The sequence below is a fragment of the Salvia splendens genome, chromosome 22 (genome assembly GCF_004379255.2).
Source record: "Salvia splendens isolate huo1 chromosome 22, SspV2, whole genome shotgun sequence".
Classification (NCBI taxonomy): Eukaryota; Viridiplantae; Streptophyta; class Magnoliopsida; order Lamiales; family Lamiaceae; genus Salvia; species Salvia splendens.
Window position 1 is genome coordinate 3,232,515 of NC_056053.1, and position 18,891 is coordinate 3,251,405.

Genomic DNA, 18,891 nt, shown 5'->3' on the forward strand with positions numbered 1-18,891 from the left:
TATTGCAATTTTTAATTTCATAAAATTCATAAAAATCAACGCTCGATTTTTAATGTATTAGAATCAAACTAAATATATAAATCGAAACGAACAACTCTAAACGTTCGTCAAACGTGAGTGGTGCTCATATAAGGAGCTCACACAAGGTATGTAGCACATCATCCCCGATTCTCGATGACCTCATAAAGTTTCTTTCAAAAATTACATGTTTATTTTCGAAATTATCTAGACTAAAACGCATTTAGATACACATCAAATCTGAACAAAGGATCCTAGGCATACACCTACAGATCATATGGATACCTTTTAGGAATCGGATCCTCTCCTGTGTATTAAACGCAGCTTCCAACAAATGAAACACAGGTGTGTTTTTTTCATTCTTTTTATTTCCTTTACCATTCTTACGCAATTTCATTCTTTTTTTCCTTTTCTTTATTTAACTAAATTACAAATGAAGATTTAATATGGGTATTTGTGCCTGAATTAATAGCCGACATAGACATTATTCTAGTCAATTATCATTACTCTGAGGTTTTGATACAGTGTGGACAATATTAATTCTAACAAATTCTACAGGACATATCATAAAGAAACACAATTTTACAACTTCGTATATGGGAATTTTGAAATCTATACAAGATTTTAAATCTTATGATCTGATTATTCTTCCTGTCATTTATGGAGTACGTATAGACTTGGCTAGGAATTTAAGCAGATTTGGATAGGTCGGATCGGACTTATCCTTATCTCTTTGGATCCATAACCAAATTCATAATCACTCTATAATATTATTATCAAAATATTAGGAACCGCATAAAAAATTTAGAATTTCAAATGATCATCTCTCTCCTGTTGTGATATTTTCTCCTTCAAATATTTAGAGTAACTCAATATTCAAACCTCAAGTAACAAAATTAGTTAGACAATCTTTTTGGAAATCATTCTTTGTGATCTCCAATTAAGAATCTTCAATGCATCCCCAATAACTAAACCTTACCAAGGTAAGTTCACGAGTTGGGAATTGGGATCTCCTAACTAATGAAAACACGACCACCACCTATTAAAGTAGTTACAGAAATGCAGCCAATTTTTGCCTAATCAAGCTTTTAAGATTAAATGTTTTTTATTTGAATTTTATTTTCACACTAACATCACTAATCAAAATAACTAGTATAATTTCTCTATTACAAAGTACTTAAATCTTAGCTGTGTCACAATATGACACGTGCATACATGGTACATTACCAGAAAATAATCCCTCCGCCATAACTGCGCTTTTAACGGACTACATTTCGTTTCTAGTAAACCACATACAACAATTCCCATCCATCAAAAACACAAATCAATTCTCTCCACCCCAAAACGCCACCGAATTCCCCCACCGCGGCGGTGCGTGTTATGGGCGTGCCATCCTAACACAACCGGAAATGGGGCAAGCCACCTCCACCCACGGCGCCCCGTCGTCGGCCCAAGATCAAGACTTCTCCTCCGCTATCCCCGACGGATGCCTCGCCTCGATCTTCCACCGCCTCTCCCCCGCCGACCGATCCAGCTGCCTCCTCGTCTGCCGCCGCTGGCTCGCGATGGAGGGCCAGAACCGCCGCAGCCTCTCCCTCAACGCCTCCTCCCGCGTCACCGCCCTCCTCCCCTCCCTCTTCTCCCGCTTCGACTCGCTCACCTCCCTCTCCCTCCTCTGCCCCCGCGCCTCCACCAGCCTCAACGACCACGCCCTCATCCTCATCTCCCACCGCTGCCCCTACCTCTCCCGCCTCAAGCTCCGCCGCTGCCGCGAGGTCTCCCCCGTCGGCATCCTCGCCCTCGCCCAGAACTGCAGATCATTAACTGCATTCTCATGCACCTCGTGCACGTTCGGAGATAAGGGCATGTCCGCTCTCCTCAACAACTCCTCCTCTCTTGAAGAACTCTCCGTCAAGCGATTGCGCGGAATCAGAGACGGAGAGGGCTTTGAAATCAGCCCCGGCCTCGCCGGCCCCCGCCTCAGATCAATCAAGCTAAAGAAGCTCTACAACGGGCAATGCTTCTCCCGCTTAATAACCGAAACAAATAACCTCACACATCTGACAATATCCAGCTGTTTGGGGAATTGGGACGGAATAATCCGCGCCGCCATGACAAAAAACAACAACTTATTCAAACAGATTCACCTGGAAAAAATCCAGGTGAGCGACGTCGCGCTGTTCGCAATCTCAAAATGCTTAAGACTAGAGGAGTTCAAAGTAGCAAAAGCCCCGGATTTCTCCAACGAAGGAATCTCCGCTGTTGTAAACAAATGCAAACTCTTAAGGAAGCTCCACATCGACGGCTGCCGGAGCAACCGCATCGGCGATTCATCGGTGATGGCGATAGCGGAGAGCAGTGCCAACCTCGTGAAGCTCGTTCTAGTCGGGGTGAGTGTTACCTCGGTGAGCCTAACCGCCATGGCCTCGAGCTGTGAACACCTCGAGACGCTGGCGCTCTGCGGGAGCAGGACGGTCGGGGACCATGAGATAACGTGTGTCGCAGCAAGGTGCGTGTCGTTGAGGAAGCTGTGCATAAAGAGGTGCCGGGTGACGGACGCGGGGATCGAGGCGGTGGCGAACGGGTGCCCGAATTTGGTGAGGATTAAGGTGGAGAAGTGTAGGGGGGTGTCGAGAGGAGTGATGGAGATGCTGAGGGAGAGGAGGGGATCGTTGGTTGTGGATTTGTGTGTGGATGAGGCGGAGGCGAAGATGGTTCGTGCCAAGGTTTTCGCGATCCTTTTCGTCTTCACGTTTTATGCGATTTTGTGGTTGGGAAATGATCTCTTGTGAAGGTGTTATGTATTCTTCATCTTGGGGGTGGAATGACTTGCTAAATATTGATTTGTGTTTTTGGATTTTCTCTAACTACGCTACTATATTGTGGTCCATATCTAGGAGGAAATGAGTTTTGTGAACAAAACCTTACCATTACTATTGTTTTATCATCACTTTAAAGTTAAGGGACGGATAGGGCGTGAATGGTATGATTACCTAATGTAATTGGATAGACTGTAAGAATGATAGACTTAGCGTAATTTCTTATAGTGTATTTGATATTGTTTACCCAGTAGTATGCTTTTGGGTGCAAGGAACCTTATTCATTAATTGAGATCTTGTTTGTTACGAACATAACTTATCTTCATCATAGATACACTGATCTTCTTCGCTTTTAAACTGTTAACACCTTTTATTTTGCTTGCTTTATGCATGTACTATCACTTAACTCCTATTTTATGGGTTGAATGAGTTGGAAATTGGCCATTTGCGCATTTATTTATAGAGGAGTCAGAATTACCAATATGTGGGACGAGGGGTTTCAATATGCCCCCATAATGTGTGGATCAGAATGATCATCGGACTTCTACACTTACAATAAAGAAACTCATCACCAACTTGGACCCGCTTTGATATTATGTTAGAAATGAGTCACTCACCCTCTTCAAAGGGCTTATAAGGGAGAAGATTATTCATTCATTTATAGAAGAGTTAGATCATAAATTTACCTTGTGGGACAATAAGGGCTTTCAATATGCCTCTGCAATGTGTGGGCCAAAATGATCATTAGACTTCTACACTTGCAACAAAAACACTCCTCACTAACTTGGGTCCGCTCTGATATCATGTTATATACCATATTGGAAATGGATCATTCATATGTGTGTGAGTTGGTCAATCGATAGAAGGTAATGCTTGAATATAATTAGTAATTGGTGCAAGGAACAAGTCCGTTCATTACAGCCGAATGAATAAAACAAGACATCAGAGGGAAGAATCAAGACTGAAGAAGATAAAAGAATTAGAGAGGGAGAGGAAAGAGTTGATTTGTATATTAAGATTCAAAGATATGTAAAAAAAACTAAAAAATAGTGTAAATTTTGAATTTTGTGTGAATTGTTAGAGTAAAACTACTTTTTAAATGTGACATATAATTAAAATGAGTTTGAATTTAATATAAATAGTTGGAGATGACCTAAATTTATAGTTCTCTCAATAAAAAATAAAAGCTACCGAGTACTAATGTATTTTCTAAATATAGCATTTGTTAGTATTTATTTTACTTTGATCCGATTCACCTTTTAAGATGTGTAAAGTAAAATGAATAGTATATGGATTATGCTTGTATATATATTAATTTATTATTAAATAAAAATAAAGAATTAAGTAAATTGTGTGATCCATTTAGTATATTTTCAGAAGTTGATTAATTTATTCGAGTGATCGGGACTCTAATTAAGTTCTTTCTTAATATTTCGACGAATATGATTGGTGAAGACAAATTGAAGGGTCTGGAGACGAAGTCAGATGATTTTAGGAGACGCATACGTTTGGGGAATTTGTCAACGCGAAGTCGGCGTCGTCCCATAGACGATTTTAAAACATGCTGAATTGTTCCTCAGTTCTAAATTCCAAGTCCAGCCGCAAATTTAGAACATTTTTCAAATATTAAATTATTTTATAATAATTATTAAAATAAAATAGAGATAAAGAAAGAAATACTAAAAATATTATTCGTTATCTCATTAAAAAATATACTAGAAAATAAAAGTTTGATTAATTTTGTGACTAACTTAAAATGATTATTAATTATAAATGATTGGGATATCACAATTAAATTTTCTTCCTTTATATTTTAATTTTTTTGTTTAAGTATTAATCCGATCCTATTCATCCATTAAATTGAGATTTTATTGATATTTTAATAGGTTTTATATATCTTTTAACTTAATGAGCATCCACATCCGTGCTCTTGCCAACGTGCACGGATGTGGACCCGGACCGACTTTTACTCCATGCTCTTAGGCAAGATCACAACACTCACATTCGTGCTCTTCCGCAAGGACAAAGCTCAAGGGTTCCACCATTCTATTATTCAATTTAAATAAAAACATTTCCACAATATTAAAATTCATTAAAAATAACCGAAATAATATTACAACTTACAAAAAAAATAAAAATTACATAATTCAAATCCTAAAAATTAAAATTTTCATAATTAAAGTCTTAAAAATTAAAAATTACATAATTTAAATCCTAAAAATTAAAAATTACATAATTAAATTCATAAAATTAAAAAAATCCACTACTCGTGGCCGAATTTCGCCCTAATGTGTTTGATTAGGTCTTCTTGTAGCTCAACGTGGGTTCGGGTGTCGTGCATTGTGTGCCTTGTTTCGATCCTCTCACCCATCGTCGTATGCACACCTCGGCGTGGGGGAGACCTCGCGGTTGAGCTTCCGGCTTCATCCTCGTCGTAAAAGCTAGCCGCCCTCGGTCCTTTGTCGGCGATATTTTTCACGTACCACAGCCGAGACGGGCCTTCACAATGTTGAATCGGGCTTGATGGACCCCTCAAAGCTCTTACGACGTCTTTATGAGCGAACTCTTGACGCTGCGCAAAAAGGACCCGTCTCGGGTCTTGCGGGTTGCTGAGCGTCTTCACGAAAGTCGACCACCTTGGGTAGATACCATCTGCGAGATAGTAACCCATGTGGTATGTATTTCCGTTGACGGTGTAGTCGATTGCCGGTGCTACACCATTCAACACATCATTGAAGAGTGGTGAAGAATATAGCACGTTCAAGTCGTTGTTGGATCCGGCAACACCGAAATATGCATGCCAAATCCATAGGCGGTAGTCGGCGACCGCTTCAAGGATAAGTGTTGGGCCGCCGCCTTTGTGGCCGCTTAAGTGTTGCCCCCTCCAAGCAGTCGGGCAATTCTTCAACCTCCAATGCATGAAGTCTCAATGCTGCCAAGCATAATGGGAAAACCATGGACTGTTTCGTGAAGACGAAGCAACCGTTGGCAATCATCGGTGGTGGGTGCCCGAAGGAATTCATCCCCGAAAGCTGAACGAACGCCCTCGCAAAAAATTTTAAGGCAAAGGATTCCAGTGGACTCACCGACATGCAAATACTCGTCGAAGAGGTCAGCCGTTTGCCCAATAGCAAGTTGTCGGATGGCACAAGTACACTTCTGCAACGCCGAAAGACTTTGCCGACTGGATGCGTCTGTACTTGTTTGAAAGTATTCAACACGGGCGGACAATGTGTTGACAATACGCATAAACAAACGCTTTTACATGCGAAAACCACGCCGAAAGTAATCTTCCGGAAACCGCGGCTGGTCGGAAAAATAGTCGGCAACGAGCCTTTCGTTGGCTCCCTCCCGGTCACGATGGATGTAGCGGCGAGTTGATCTAGTTGGTTGAGTAGGAGGGGCGGGGGTATTCGCTGCGACATAGGCTTCATAGGCGGCACGATGTTGTTCATGGTATTCTTGTTTTTCGCACTCCGCTTCTGCAATGAGATGGGTGAAATCCATTTGAGGGTTTGAGTGAGAGATGAAGGTGTAGATAAGTTGTATGAGAAAATATGAATGAGAGATGAATGAGAGATGATTTGATGTGAAAAATGGATGGTGAATGTGTGTATTTATAGATGATTTTGGGGATAAAAAATATAAAAAATAAAAAAATACAGAAAAAACAGTAAAAAAAACGGCCATTTTTTTGGGATTGTGAAATTTTTTTTTTTTTTGGTATTATTTTCAATTTTTTTTTTAAATTAAATTTCTAACGGAAATGCCGTTGGCCTAGGGGTGTGCATTCGAGTTTCGATTCGGTTTTTTGCCAAAACCGAACCAAAACCGAAAAACTGAATTTAGTTCAAAATCCAAACCGAACCGAACCCGAAAAACCGAAACCGAAAAACCGAAACCCGAACTTAAAAAACTGAAAAACCCAAACAAAACCGAAAAACCCGAAATTGAGCATGCTTAGCCATAGTCTTGGCCGTGGCACCGACGCGCCGCCAGCCACGAAGCCCCCACAACCACGCTTTTGACGGGTCAAATATGATTTCCCCATTAATATTAATATCCTGAACTGAACCCCTATTGTTGAATCAGCACATACAATTTCAAATTGAATTCTCCCAAAAACCACCTCTCCACCACCACCTAATTCGATTCTCACCATCCGGCGGCGCGTGTCATCAACGAGCCATCGTGAAAATGGGCCAAACCACCTCCTCCTACGGCTATTCCTCCGGTGGCTCGGCCTATATTGCCGATCTCAGCCTCTCCCCTCACCACCACCGCAACTCCTCCCTCGATTCCACTCCGCCTCCTCCCGACGCTGATTCCTCGAATCAGGAACCGGACTACACCTCCGAGATCCCCGATGAATGCCTAGCCCTAATCTTCCAATGCCTGAGCTCCGGCGACCGGAAGAGGAGCTCTCTCGTCTGCCGCCAATGGCTCGCCGTGGACGGCCAGAGCCGCCACCGCCTCTCCCTCAACGCCTCCGCCGATTCCGCGCCCTACCTTCCCTCGATTTTCACCCGCTTTGATTCAGTCACCAAACTCGCCCTCCGTTGCGACCGCAAATCCACCAGCATAAACGACGCCGCGTTGGCGTTGATCTCTCAACGATGCCGCAGCCTCACGCGCATCAAGCTCCGCGGATGCCGTGAAATCTCCGATCTAGGTATGTTGGCTTTGGCTCAAAATTGCAAAAATCTGCGTAAATTCTCCTGTAGCTCGTGTGCGTTCGGTGCTAAGGGTATGAATGCGCTGTTGAATAATTGCTCTTCGCTAGAAGAGCTCTCTGTTAGTCGATTACGGGGAATCGACAACGGCTTCCCCGCCGAGTCGATTGGCCCCGGGATTGCCAGTTCTAGGCTTAGGTCAATCACGCTTAAGGAGCTCTATAAGGGCCAATGTTTCTCGTCTTTGATAATTGAATCGAAGAATTTGAAAAGTTTGAAGATTATTAGGTGTTTGGGAGATTGGGATAGATTGCTTGAGGCGGTGGCGGGGAGGAAGAGTTGTTTAACGGAGGTTCATTTGGAGAGGCTGCAGGTGAGCGACGCCGGATTGATGGCCATCTCTAAGTGCCCTGATTTGGAGAATTTTCACCTGGTTAAGACCCCTGATTGCTCCAATGATGGGATCTCTACCATTGCTGAGAACTGTAAGCTTTTGAGGAAGCTCCATATTGATGGGTGGAGAACTAATAGGATAGGTGATGAGGGATTGATTGCTATTGCCAAGAATAGTAAGAATCTCGTGGAGCTGGTGCTTATTGGGGTGAATCCAACGACAGCGAGTTTGACAGCAGTGGCCTCAAATTGCCTTAACTTAGAGAGATTAGCTCTTTGCGGGAGTGATACCATTGGAGATGCTGAGATTTCGTGCGTTGCTGCAAAGTGCAATTCGTTGAAGAAACTCTGCATAAAGGGTTGTCGTATTACAGATTCTGGGATTGAGGCATTTGCTACTGGCTGCCCAAATCTGGTGAAGATCAAGGTCAAGAAGTGTAGAGGAGTGTCGAGTGTGGTTGTGGATCAGCTCAGGGCGAGGAGGGAGTCGTTGGCTGTGAATTTAGACGTGGACGAGGTTGAGCTTCCGAGCATAATAGATTGGAACACAAGCAATGCAGGTCTACCGGAGGCGGAGTATAGAGGGGAGTTGGCACAAGTAACTACTAATGACCATGGACACGATAGTGAAGGATCTACGGTAATAGAGCCCGATCATCCTATAAGTTGAGGTTCAGCCTCTTGGCTGGAAGAACTATTGCTGCCTGTGCTTTCCAGAGGTTAGTAAACGGTAATGGTAGTCCAAATAGCACATGATTGAGGTGTGTGTAGTGGCATAGGCATTGTAGAGTTTTGTATCTGTGTAAACCTGCTACTCTATTGTATGATGACTTGATATCCTTTTTTCCTTGTATAAATTTGGGGATGGATCCCCTGCAGTGCATGAAAAACACAGCACGGTGCTGTGCATTGGAAACGACACCGTTTCATGTTTATTTGCATTTAATTAGTTGTAATAGTTGAATGGCAATACTCCATAGGGAATGCGAATGCTTGGCCTTTTTTATTCTCTTTTTTTTTCTTTTACACCATATTACTTAGTAATTTATGTTCTTTATAATTTACTAGTAAACTTTAATTAGCAGTAATATTTAAATGGTACACTAGTAAATTGGTGATTTTTATAATTAGAAAATGACGACGCATTTTTATATTTTGATGTTTCTTTTCCTCTTTATTAATTATTATAACTCAGTTTGTTTGATAATTCAATTTTTAATTAGATATTTGTATGCAAATATTTACATGTGTGTATTATTATAGTTAAGTTTACTTGACAATTTAATTTTTAATTCGATACTTTAGTAATTATAAATTTAGTGGAATTTAAAAAAACTACTCATCGTAATAGATGGTCACATTTTCTTTTTCAATTTTTCCTGCAAAATATGTTATATTTTCTATTTTAGAAAAAGTTTTCTATTATATTAATTAAAAAAAATACTATTTTCTCTCTCAACTTAATATACAAAACAATATCTCATAAAATCTCGTATTATTGCCCAAGTGTGTCATCTCTTATGGGATAGAGGGAGTACTATTTTGCAGACTTGCATTTCTAAAAAAGGAAGAACATATATAATATACCATCTGTCCCATAAAAATATGTGCACTTTTTATTTTCGTCCGTCCCACAAAAATATGACATTTTCATTTACGAAAACTTGTCCTCAACTCATTACCTATGTAGTATATCAATTTATTTACAACTTATATATACTATTATAGTCTACTATTACAACCCATTAAACACAAATAATAATGTAGATTCAACTATCCAACTACATATATTTTTTATAATGCTCATTTCATGCATCGGTTTAGGGGTAAAATGTACGTTACTTGATCGGTTTTGTCGCGCAAAACAAGTGTTAAATGTGCAGAAATGCCGCTTGACCAAGGCAACAAGGCCAGACTGATCAAGCAAGTACAGTAGGCTATGAGCTGGATGGTGCGCAACATTCTGTTATCAAGGACAACGTTCTAGAAGGGGACACGTGCTGATATATGAGACGCAAGGAAGGAGCTGAGTCACGAATCTGTTACAGAAAAGCATCTTCATTCTAGAAGGAAAGCACGTAGCAATCAATGAGTCGCTCACTCTCAGCATGAGCAAATATTCCCTGCCAAGATCGTTATCCAGCTGGAGGTCGTGTCGAGCCTATAAATGGAGGATGCACCACCACACAAAAAGAATCCGATCTGTTACTTTCCGTCTTTAGTTTAGTTTAGTTCCCTAGTTTAGTTCAGTTCTCTAGATAGCTTAGCTTAGATAAAGTAATGCTTAGTTAGAAAGGGCGATTGAAGGAGCGCTGCAGAATACTTGATATCTGTCGGCGTATTCTTAAGTTTTCCGCCGAGGATCTCCTCAGTTTACTTGCTTTCGTAGTTCCGAAGTGTTAGCTTAGTTTAAATTTCACGTTGTACTGTTCTGAGTTTAGTTTTAATCAAAGTTACTTTCGTTTTCATCATCGTGTTTACTGTTCTAAGTAGTTAAATTTCATTCCTGTCTGAAATGCACTTGACCCAGTAGTTAAATTTCCCTTGAGCAAGTAGTTAGTTACTTTTCTGTCTAAGTTAAAATCAGTAGTTAAGAACTCCCAAAGTTAAAGCGTGGCAGCAGCCAACCCCCGTTCACTACTCACACACTCGATACACTAGCTTCTCTGTGGGATCGACCCCGAACTTATCGCTTTACTGTTAAAGTAGTGCAAAATTGGGAGTTTATAAATTACTTTGGTAGGAGACGAGTGAGAGCGAGATTGCATTGATCAAGTGGCAACGACATTTGCTAACTGATCCAACCGGTTTGGTTATCTTCCATATAACTTGATCCATACTCTATTCGCGCCCCCTCTCGAGGTCCTTCCAATTTTTATGGGACTAAGAGAGTATAAAAGGAAGAAAAAAAATCCAAGTAAATATATAAAGTTGTAAGTAAATAAAATCATGAGATAACTAAATTTATAATTAATAAAGTATCTAATTAAAAATTAAATTATCAAATAAATTAAACTATTATAATACAAAACACATGTAAATATTTGCATACAAATATCTAATTAAAAATTGAATTATCAAACAAACTGAGTTATAATAATTAATAAAGAGGAAAAGAAACATCAAAATATAAAAATGCGTCGTCATTTTCTAATTATAAAAAATCACCAATTTACTAGTGTACCATTTAAATATTACTGCTAATTAAAGTTTACTAGTAAATTATAAAGAACATAAATTACTAAGTAATATGGTGTAAAAGAAAAAAAAAAGAGAATAAAAAAGGCCAAGCATTCGCATTCACTATGGAGTATTGCCATTCAACCATTACAACTAATTAAAGGCAAATAAACATGAAACGGTGTCGTTTCCAATGCACAGCACCGTGCTGTGTTTTCCATACACTGCAGGGGATCCATCCCCTAATTTCCAATGAATTCAATGTCTTCTGCCTTGCTTTTAAATATACCATGTATTTTCCTGATCTTTCTATGGTAATTGTGGCATTCTTTGGTTAATGATAAATTGACAGTGAATGATATATTTCGTGATATTTTACAGTTTTCTAGTGCTATTTTCTTCTCTTATTTAACAAGCTGTGTCCTATTCCTATACCTACGGAATCTATTTTGGGTATGTTTTGAGGGAGTATTTAATGTATTTAGTTTCGTTTTAATTATTGTGGTTTAAAAAAATATAATTGGTGGCTGGTGGTAGGCCGATTCCTACCGAAATAGATTGACCGTCATATTTAATTCTATTATTTCACAATTTAGTTAATTTATTATGTTATAAGCCTTCCATAATTATTGGTCTTTTAGTTAATTTTATTTGATAATTAATTTTTTCACGAAATAGGATCGGAGATTAGAAAAAAATATGAAACCAAAAGGTTATAAATGAAGAATTTAGAATAAGAAACAAAAGCAAATTTAGTTCTAAACATACAAGTTTAAACTTTTATTAGTAATAAGTATATATGAAATCCAATTAATATTAGGATAATTATACGATTTTATCATTATACCTTTAGACTAAACTACTGTCACACCTGTGTGATGCATGAACTAAGATGTTTTTAAATATTGATATGACACAATAAATTAATTAAATAATATTAGAAATAATAATTATTATACAAAAATTATAAATAAAAAATTGTACATAATGTCAATACTTATTAATATTGAAATTTACTCCCTTCATCCCACAGTAGATGTCACACTTTCCTTTTAGTTTGTCCTACAAAAAGATGTCACATTTTCTCTTTTGAAAAAAGTTCCTTCTCACATCCATTATAAAATTATATTTTTCTTACCACTTAACAACCAAAATAACATCTCCTAAAATCCCGCGTCATCTCCCAAGTGTGACATCTATTATGGGACGGATGGAGTAATAATTATGAAATAAGGTGCGTGATCTGTTGCTAACTTTTCTTAAATTGCTAACTTGTTAATTATGATTAAAGCAAGCTTGTTAATTATGATTTTGTTTTAATCAAAACTAGGAGATCCAAATCCTAAACTCATTCCTCTCCCTTTCAATCCCATCGTCGGCATCACTGCCGGTTCCGTCGCCTCGGTTTCCTCCACTAGAGCTGGTGGTCTCCGCTGTTCGCCTGGGCTCGTCGCTGCTATTCGCCACCGATGCCGGCGCCACTGCTCCCTCAGCCGATAACTCTTCTCACCTTCGGTGCTTGTCGCCTGCAAAACACAGCACCACCACCGCCAATGTGGCGACGCAGCAGGAGCGGTTGCTGTTCGAGACTTGGCGTGGTCGCTGCTGCCGCCTTCTCCTTCTTGGCTGCCAGCCGTCCACCGCCATTGCTGTTGCTGCTGCTCGGGTGTCCCGTTACAACCTCTGCTCTCTTCTCCGCTGATTCAGAGTCGTCGACTCCACGAGCAGCCACTTCTCCTTCCATCTGGAAGTCGCCGGCGATCGAAGTGAAGAGGAAGGAGATTCGTCCGATTTCATTTTGTTTTAAATTAGAATAAATTAATGATATAATTAGTGAGTTAAAAATCATAAGTAACAGCTTTAATCGGTCAAAATCGGGTTAAAACCGTTGACCGTTTAAAAATTGACGGAATTGTTAGTGTAGGACCAATTGTGATCCGAGTTGAAATGTTCATGATGCAAAAATTCAAAAGATAAAGTATAAGACCAAAATCGTAAAATAGGCATATGTTCAGGACCAGTTTTGGCCTTTACTCTTGATATTTTAATAAATTATGTTAACATTAATATTAAAATGTCAACACAAATATGTGTTGACATTTTAATGTGACCGCGTTAACATTTTTAATATACTATATTGATGAGTTAGTAAGTTAGCAATTTAAAAAAAGTTAGCATTATAACACACGTCACAAATTATAATGTTGCAGGATGCCACAATTGTACATGGACAACCAATAATATCTTTTAAGTGTCCCTTCATTAAAAATTTTAAGGCCACGTCAATTCATAACTTAAAACAAAAAATAAATAATAAAAATATATATAGCACTTCCTCCATCTCTCAAATTTTGTTACAGTTTGACCGGGCACGAATTTTAAGAAATACTATAATGAAAAGTGAGTTGAAAAAGTTAGTAGGATGTGGATCCTACTTTTAAGGTTAGACTAAAGTCCCAATTTGGTCCTTAACATATTGCGTTTTTTTTTATTTTTGGTCCAAAACATTATCTTTTGAATTATTCAGTCCCTCACATTTGAAATCGGATCACATTTGGTCCATTTTGGACGGTTCCGTCAAATTTTTGACGGTTTTAATTACCGGGTCACAAATCCGTCGCTAATCCGTCACTAACCGAGAGAAACTGATCCGTCACAAATCCGTCACTAATCCGTCACTAATCCCAGTGATTACCATCAATTGCGTATATAAGAATGATACCATCAATTGCGTATATAAGAATGATAATCCCAGTGAGAAACTAACAAAAACACTAATCATCAATGGACGAAATTCTCCATGAACTCTTCCCTTTCATCGCAGTCGGCAAAGATGTCGCTCCCCCCTCACTAGATCCATCCACGGGCGTCAAATCCAAGGACGTCGAAATCGCGGCGGAGATCAACCTCTCCTCCCGGATTTACCTCCTGCCCAACGCCGATCCTACCAAAAAGCTCCCGCTTCTCGTCTACTACCACGGCGGCGGCTTCATCGTCGAATCCGCCTTCTCCCCGCTCTATCATAAGCACCTCAATCACTTAGTCGCTCAAGCCAACATCGTCGCCGTCTCGGTAAATTACCGATTAGCCCTGAATTCCCGCTCCCGATCGCGTTCGAGGATTCATGGCTCGCTCTCAAGTGGATCGCCGAGGGCGAGGAGGAATGGATCAACGAATTCGCCGATCTGAAGAGTGTGTATTTAGGCGGGGACAGCGCTGGCGGGAATATAGCACACAATATCGCAATGCTGGTCGGGTTGAAGAATCCAGAGGGTTTCAATTTGGAAGGGATGTTCCTGAATTGCCCCGCCTTTGGGGCGTTGATCCGATTGGGCGCGAAAAGGCTGAGGAGTTCAAGAAGTGGTTGGATTAGTGACGGATCAGGTTCTCCCAGTTAGTGACGGATTTGTGACTCGGTAATTAAAACCGTCATAAAATTGACGGAACCGTCCAAAATGGACCAAATGTGACCCGATTTCAAATGTGAGGGACCGAATAATTTAAAAGATAATGTTTTGACCAAAATAAAAAAAACGCAATATGTTAAGGACTATTTTGGGACTTTAGTCTTAAAGTTATAATAAACTGTGAGTGTGAATAAGTTAGTAGAATATGGGGTCCATTACAAAAAATGGTAAAAAGTGAAATATGACAAATTTTGTGGGACGGATAGAAATGGAAAGATATGACAAAATTTTAGGGACGGAGAGAGGACTATAAAGGGAAAAACAATAGCACCTACTATGTTAAGGACCTAAATCCTTAACGTCGATTTCCACACAAAATCAAGAAACGAGATGTCATCGTTGTCGAGCGCCCGACGTTGGGTCGTGACTTGGACGGCAAAAAGGGGCGGTTGAGCGCGAGATCAGCCTCGTCGGCAACCTTAGGAGATGTTTCTTGTTTGCTACTCAATTGAGCCAAAAGAATGATAATTTCATATATTGATTGAATGCATAAAAAAGATAACAGTCTATCCTATTTATAATGCTACTGACTTAATGAACAAGAAAACAAAGATATAGAAAAAGATATGCTAAATCCCCAATAATATCTAAACTAAATAATAATAATAGAGGTTCGTATCAACTCCCCCACGAAGCAAAAAGGAGAGTTGAAAGCAGAAGCTTCGGCGAGGCTACTTCTCCTGGATCAAACACACACCGAACAGATGAACGTCTCCCTTCTTCACTTCCATAAAAAATCAACAAAGGAGACCCAACTTTGTCAGAAAAATTCATTGCCAAATCGAAAAGCTTGTCCACGCCTCCCAAAATGCCCAAGCATGGCATGGCATTACTCGGAGGGATCAACCTTGCATCTTTGTCGAGCGATGTTGATCGATGATTCATACTTGGAACATCACCGACATTCAAATCCACATAGACACAAGTAATTACAGGCAAATCGGTGTAAGCACCATCTCCTTTCTTGCCCCAACAATTTTCAACAACATTTTTGGATGACACTTGAACAACATTGAGTGAGGCGATTATCTTCTCCACTTCACCAATAGAACCATCCTCCTCTTTATCTTCTAGCAATGTCTCCTCCTTTTCACCAATCTTCTCATCATATACCCCAATGAGCACTTGCGGTGACTCATTATCGTTCTTGACAATCCCTTTGTTCTTGACGAACTCTCCAGGGGACTCGTTGTTTGGAACATCAAGAGGAGCGCCATCATTGTGAACATCGGTAACGTCATTGGGAACATCATCACCGAATACTATCGTGGGAGTATTATCAGTTTTCTCTTCGGCTAAATTCTCATCTTGAATGTTCTCCTCAAACTCCTCCCCATCATCCGCATAACATAGAATGCGTTGTTTACACACATGTCCCCTCACCCATTTCTCGGGACAGTGCCAGCAGAGACCCAACCTGGACCGTTCTGACTTCTCCGCTTGGGAGACCCGTATTAGCGGCAGGCGTGGCTGCTCTGGAGTTTGACTGGTCACACGCGCGGGCTGACTGTACAGGTCCTGCGTTGGCTTTTCGGTGGAGTAGTGGGGCTGGTGGGAGGCGGGCTGGACTCGCGCTCTCACCTCCTTTCGAGGGTGAGGTCGGTCCCAGCACGTCTCCGAGCGTCGGGGTCGGTCAACGGTCGGGTAGCCGCGGTCCTGCTGTTGATCTGGTGGGTCACAACACGTTGGGCGGTGCCGCTGCGTTGCGGTTGGCGGGTAGCGATCAAACCCTAATTGGGTCTGATGATCTCCTCGATCAGATAGGTGGCCACCCCTCTCGACGTAGCCACCGCGGTGTCGGGGCCAGGCGTCTTGCGCGCGATCGCGGTACCCGATGGGCGGGTATCTCGGCCGTGGGCGATGATCAGGTGGATCCAAGTGGTGTGAGACATAGGGTGATTCTAGATCAGGCCACGAGGGCGGACGAATTACTTCCACCCGGCTGCTCGGAGGGTCCCAACTGGTTACACGGCGAGGTTGGGCCGGCTGGTCGGGAAGGAATGGCTGTGTGGCCTGTGGGAAGTCGTATTGACGACGGCGATAGCCGGCGTAGTCGTATGACATGTTGACGGACTGAGGCGTGGCTGTGGTGGATGATGATCGTCTGACTTCGATGCGGCACGCGGGAATCCTTCCTGTCGGCGTTGCAGAAGTAGTGTTGTCCTGTGGCTAGAGCTCGGCAGACAGGCGGGACTCGACAACCAAAGCAGTTGCTGTGCGCGGAATGTTTTCCGTCGGACAGCGGTGTAGCTTCGGTTCGAGATGGTGGGAGGGTCAGCTCTCAATGAAAGCACCAGTTGTTAAGGACCTAAATCCTTAACGTCGATTTCCACACAAAATCAAGAAACGAGATGTCATCGTTGTCGAGCGCCCGACGTTGGGTCGTGACTTGGACGGCAAAAAGGGGCGGTTGAGCGCGAGATCAGCCTCGTCGGCAACCTTAGGAGATGTTTCTTGTTTGCTACTCAATTGAGCCAAAAGAATGATAATTTCATATATTGATTGAATGCATAAAAAAGATAACAGTCTATCCTATTTATAATGCTACTGACTTAATGAACAAGAAAACAAAGATATAGAAAAAGATATGCTAAATCCCCAATAATATCTAAACTAAATAATAATAATAGAGGTTCGTATCAACTTAGTTGTTAAGAGCACAATTCTCTTAACGAAGAAATCCTGCGATTACACTCGCAACACACCAATCCGGCGCCCCGAACGTTGGGGTCGGCGGCTCAATTCGTGGCTGGCGCGGAGAACTTCCTCCGTCGGCAGTCTTCAAGGTTTGATAAGGAGTATTGCGCAAGTAATGTGGGCAAATTATTTCTTCATTCAATGAATAAAAAGATAACAACCTAGCCCTATTTATAATACTAGAATACTAGCTTAGGGAACAAGAAAACAAGATATGAAAATATACTATGAATCAAAAGATATGGGGAATAAAAAGATAACTAAATATTTGGGGAATCCTAAGATATAGGGGGATCGTAACAACTCCCCCACGGTTAAAATCCACCTTGTCCTCAAGGTGGAAACCACGACACCACGAAGAGTCCCTCCGGGATCAAACGCACAAGACTGCCCTCTCTTTTTCAATATTTTCTTTGTGTTGCTGATTGCGGTCTTCTTCGTAACCAATTTTACAGTCTTGACTCTAATCTCATCCTCAAATAACATTCTCTTCTCTTCCATTTCCTCTTCAAGGTTGTACTTTTGTATCTCAAAAGCAGCCTTGTCCTCCTCAACAAGGCTTAGACTCTCCATCCTCTCGATTTTGCTCTGCTTTTCAGGATGCATACTTAAAGTCTTTTCTTTCGACTCCAAACTAGAATCAAGAGCTTCAGGTTTCATCTCTTTCTCGATCACCCTCAGAAAAGTGTTGTTGACCTCATCTTCTCTTTTGGTAATAGAGTCATTCTCTTTCCTTATCTCTTTTTGATTCCACACATTACTAAGTACTATCAACTTCTCTTTCCTCTTCTCTTCATCATCGTGCAAATCAATTTTCCACTCCTTTTTCCTTGAGCTTGAGACACCCGTTTGCGGTTGACGAGGAAAGGCGCCTAATGGAGCTTTCACGGACATCGATAGCAAGGGCTCGGTGCGGCGTAGGGAGAAAGCTCAATAGTCGATGTTGTACTTGACTGCTGTAGCTGACGATCTGACGGAGTCAGCTGTGGCTGATGTTCTGGCAACGGGGGAGCGCGAATCTTTCCAACACGGCAACCGGACGTTTGGGAGGGCAGATTCCAGCAAGTCTGGTTTTTCACATGCAGAAACGGCTGCTGGTGCGATTCTGACGAAGACCAACCCGAGTTCGGGCTTTGGCAAGCGCAATGCGGCTGTCGGAGTGGCCGTTCCTGCTCCGCGCACTGATCCCCAGAGGTGAAGGCGTTGCGCGGAGGCCGGTAGACATTCTGCCGGGCGGAATACCAGCTGGAAATAGAGCGTGCGTGCGGCGGCTCGTAGTAGTCGCTGAGCACTCCAGGTTGTTCCCAGTCTGAACACGAATACGGCTGCGGGCCGTACGTATCTGGGCTGAAATACGATGACGGCCTAGAGGTGTATGGAGGTGTTCTAGGCCGCGACTGACTGTGGGGTGGATAGCGGCGGGTTCGCTGCGAGTACATCGGGTCTGGAGTCTGATGAGGCGGTGGCTCCGGCAGGGGAGGCGCACGAAGTTTGCCAAAGCGTCGATTGGCTGCGTCCAACCGGGTCTCCAGTTTGTCAATCGCAGCATGTATGCGATCAAACAACTTGGTTGTATAGGAGTCTTCCAAATTTGGCATCTCAAAGTCTCTAATTAGGGTGAATGGATGCGGAGGGTGAGAACCG

At 41.6% G+C, this 18,891-nt stretch overlaps 1 protein-coding gene and 2 pseudogenes across 1 annotated transcript; all 3 read left to right on the forward strand.

Moving 5' to 3' along the window:
• Window positions 1-1,356: 1,356 nt before the first annotated feature.
• LOC121786530 (F-box protein At1g47056-like) lies at window positions 1,357-3,194 on the forward strand. The gene has a single exon (XM_042185166.1). It carries the CDS (start codon window positions 1,428-1,430, stop codon window positions 2,808-2,810), a length of 1,383 nt encoding a protein of 460 aa, XP_042041100.1. The 5' UTR covers window positions 1,357-1,427; the 3' UTR covers window positions 2,811-3,194.
• A 3,739-nt stretch (window positions 3,195-6,933) lies between these two features.
• LOC121787450 lies at window positions 6,934-8,838 on the forward strand (annotated as a pseudogene).
• A 5,029-nt stretch (window positions 8,839-13,867) lies between these two features.
• Window positions 13,868-14,456, forward strand: LOC121787888 (annotated as a pseudogene).
• The last annotated feature ends 4,435 nt before the right edge of the window (window positions 14,457-18,891 follow it).

Excerpts from the sequence above, each read along its gene's own strand:
- LOC121786530 (XM_042185166.1), top strand. The coding sequence starts at position 1,428 with ATGGGGCAAGCCACCTCCACCCACGGCGCCCCGTCGTCGGCCCAAGAT.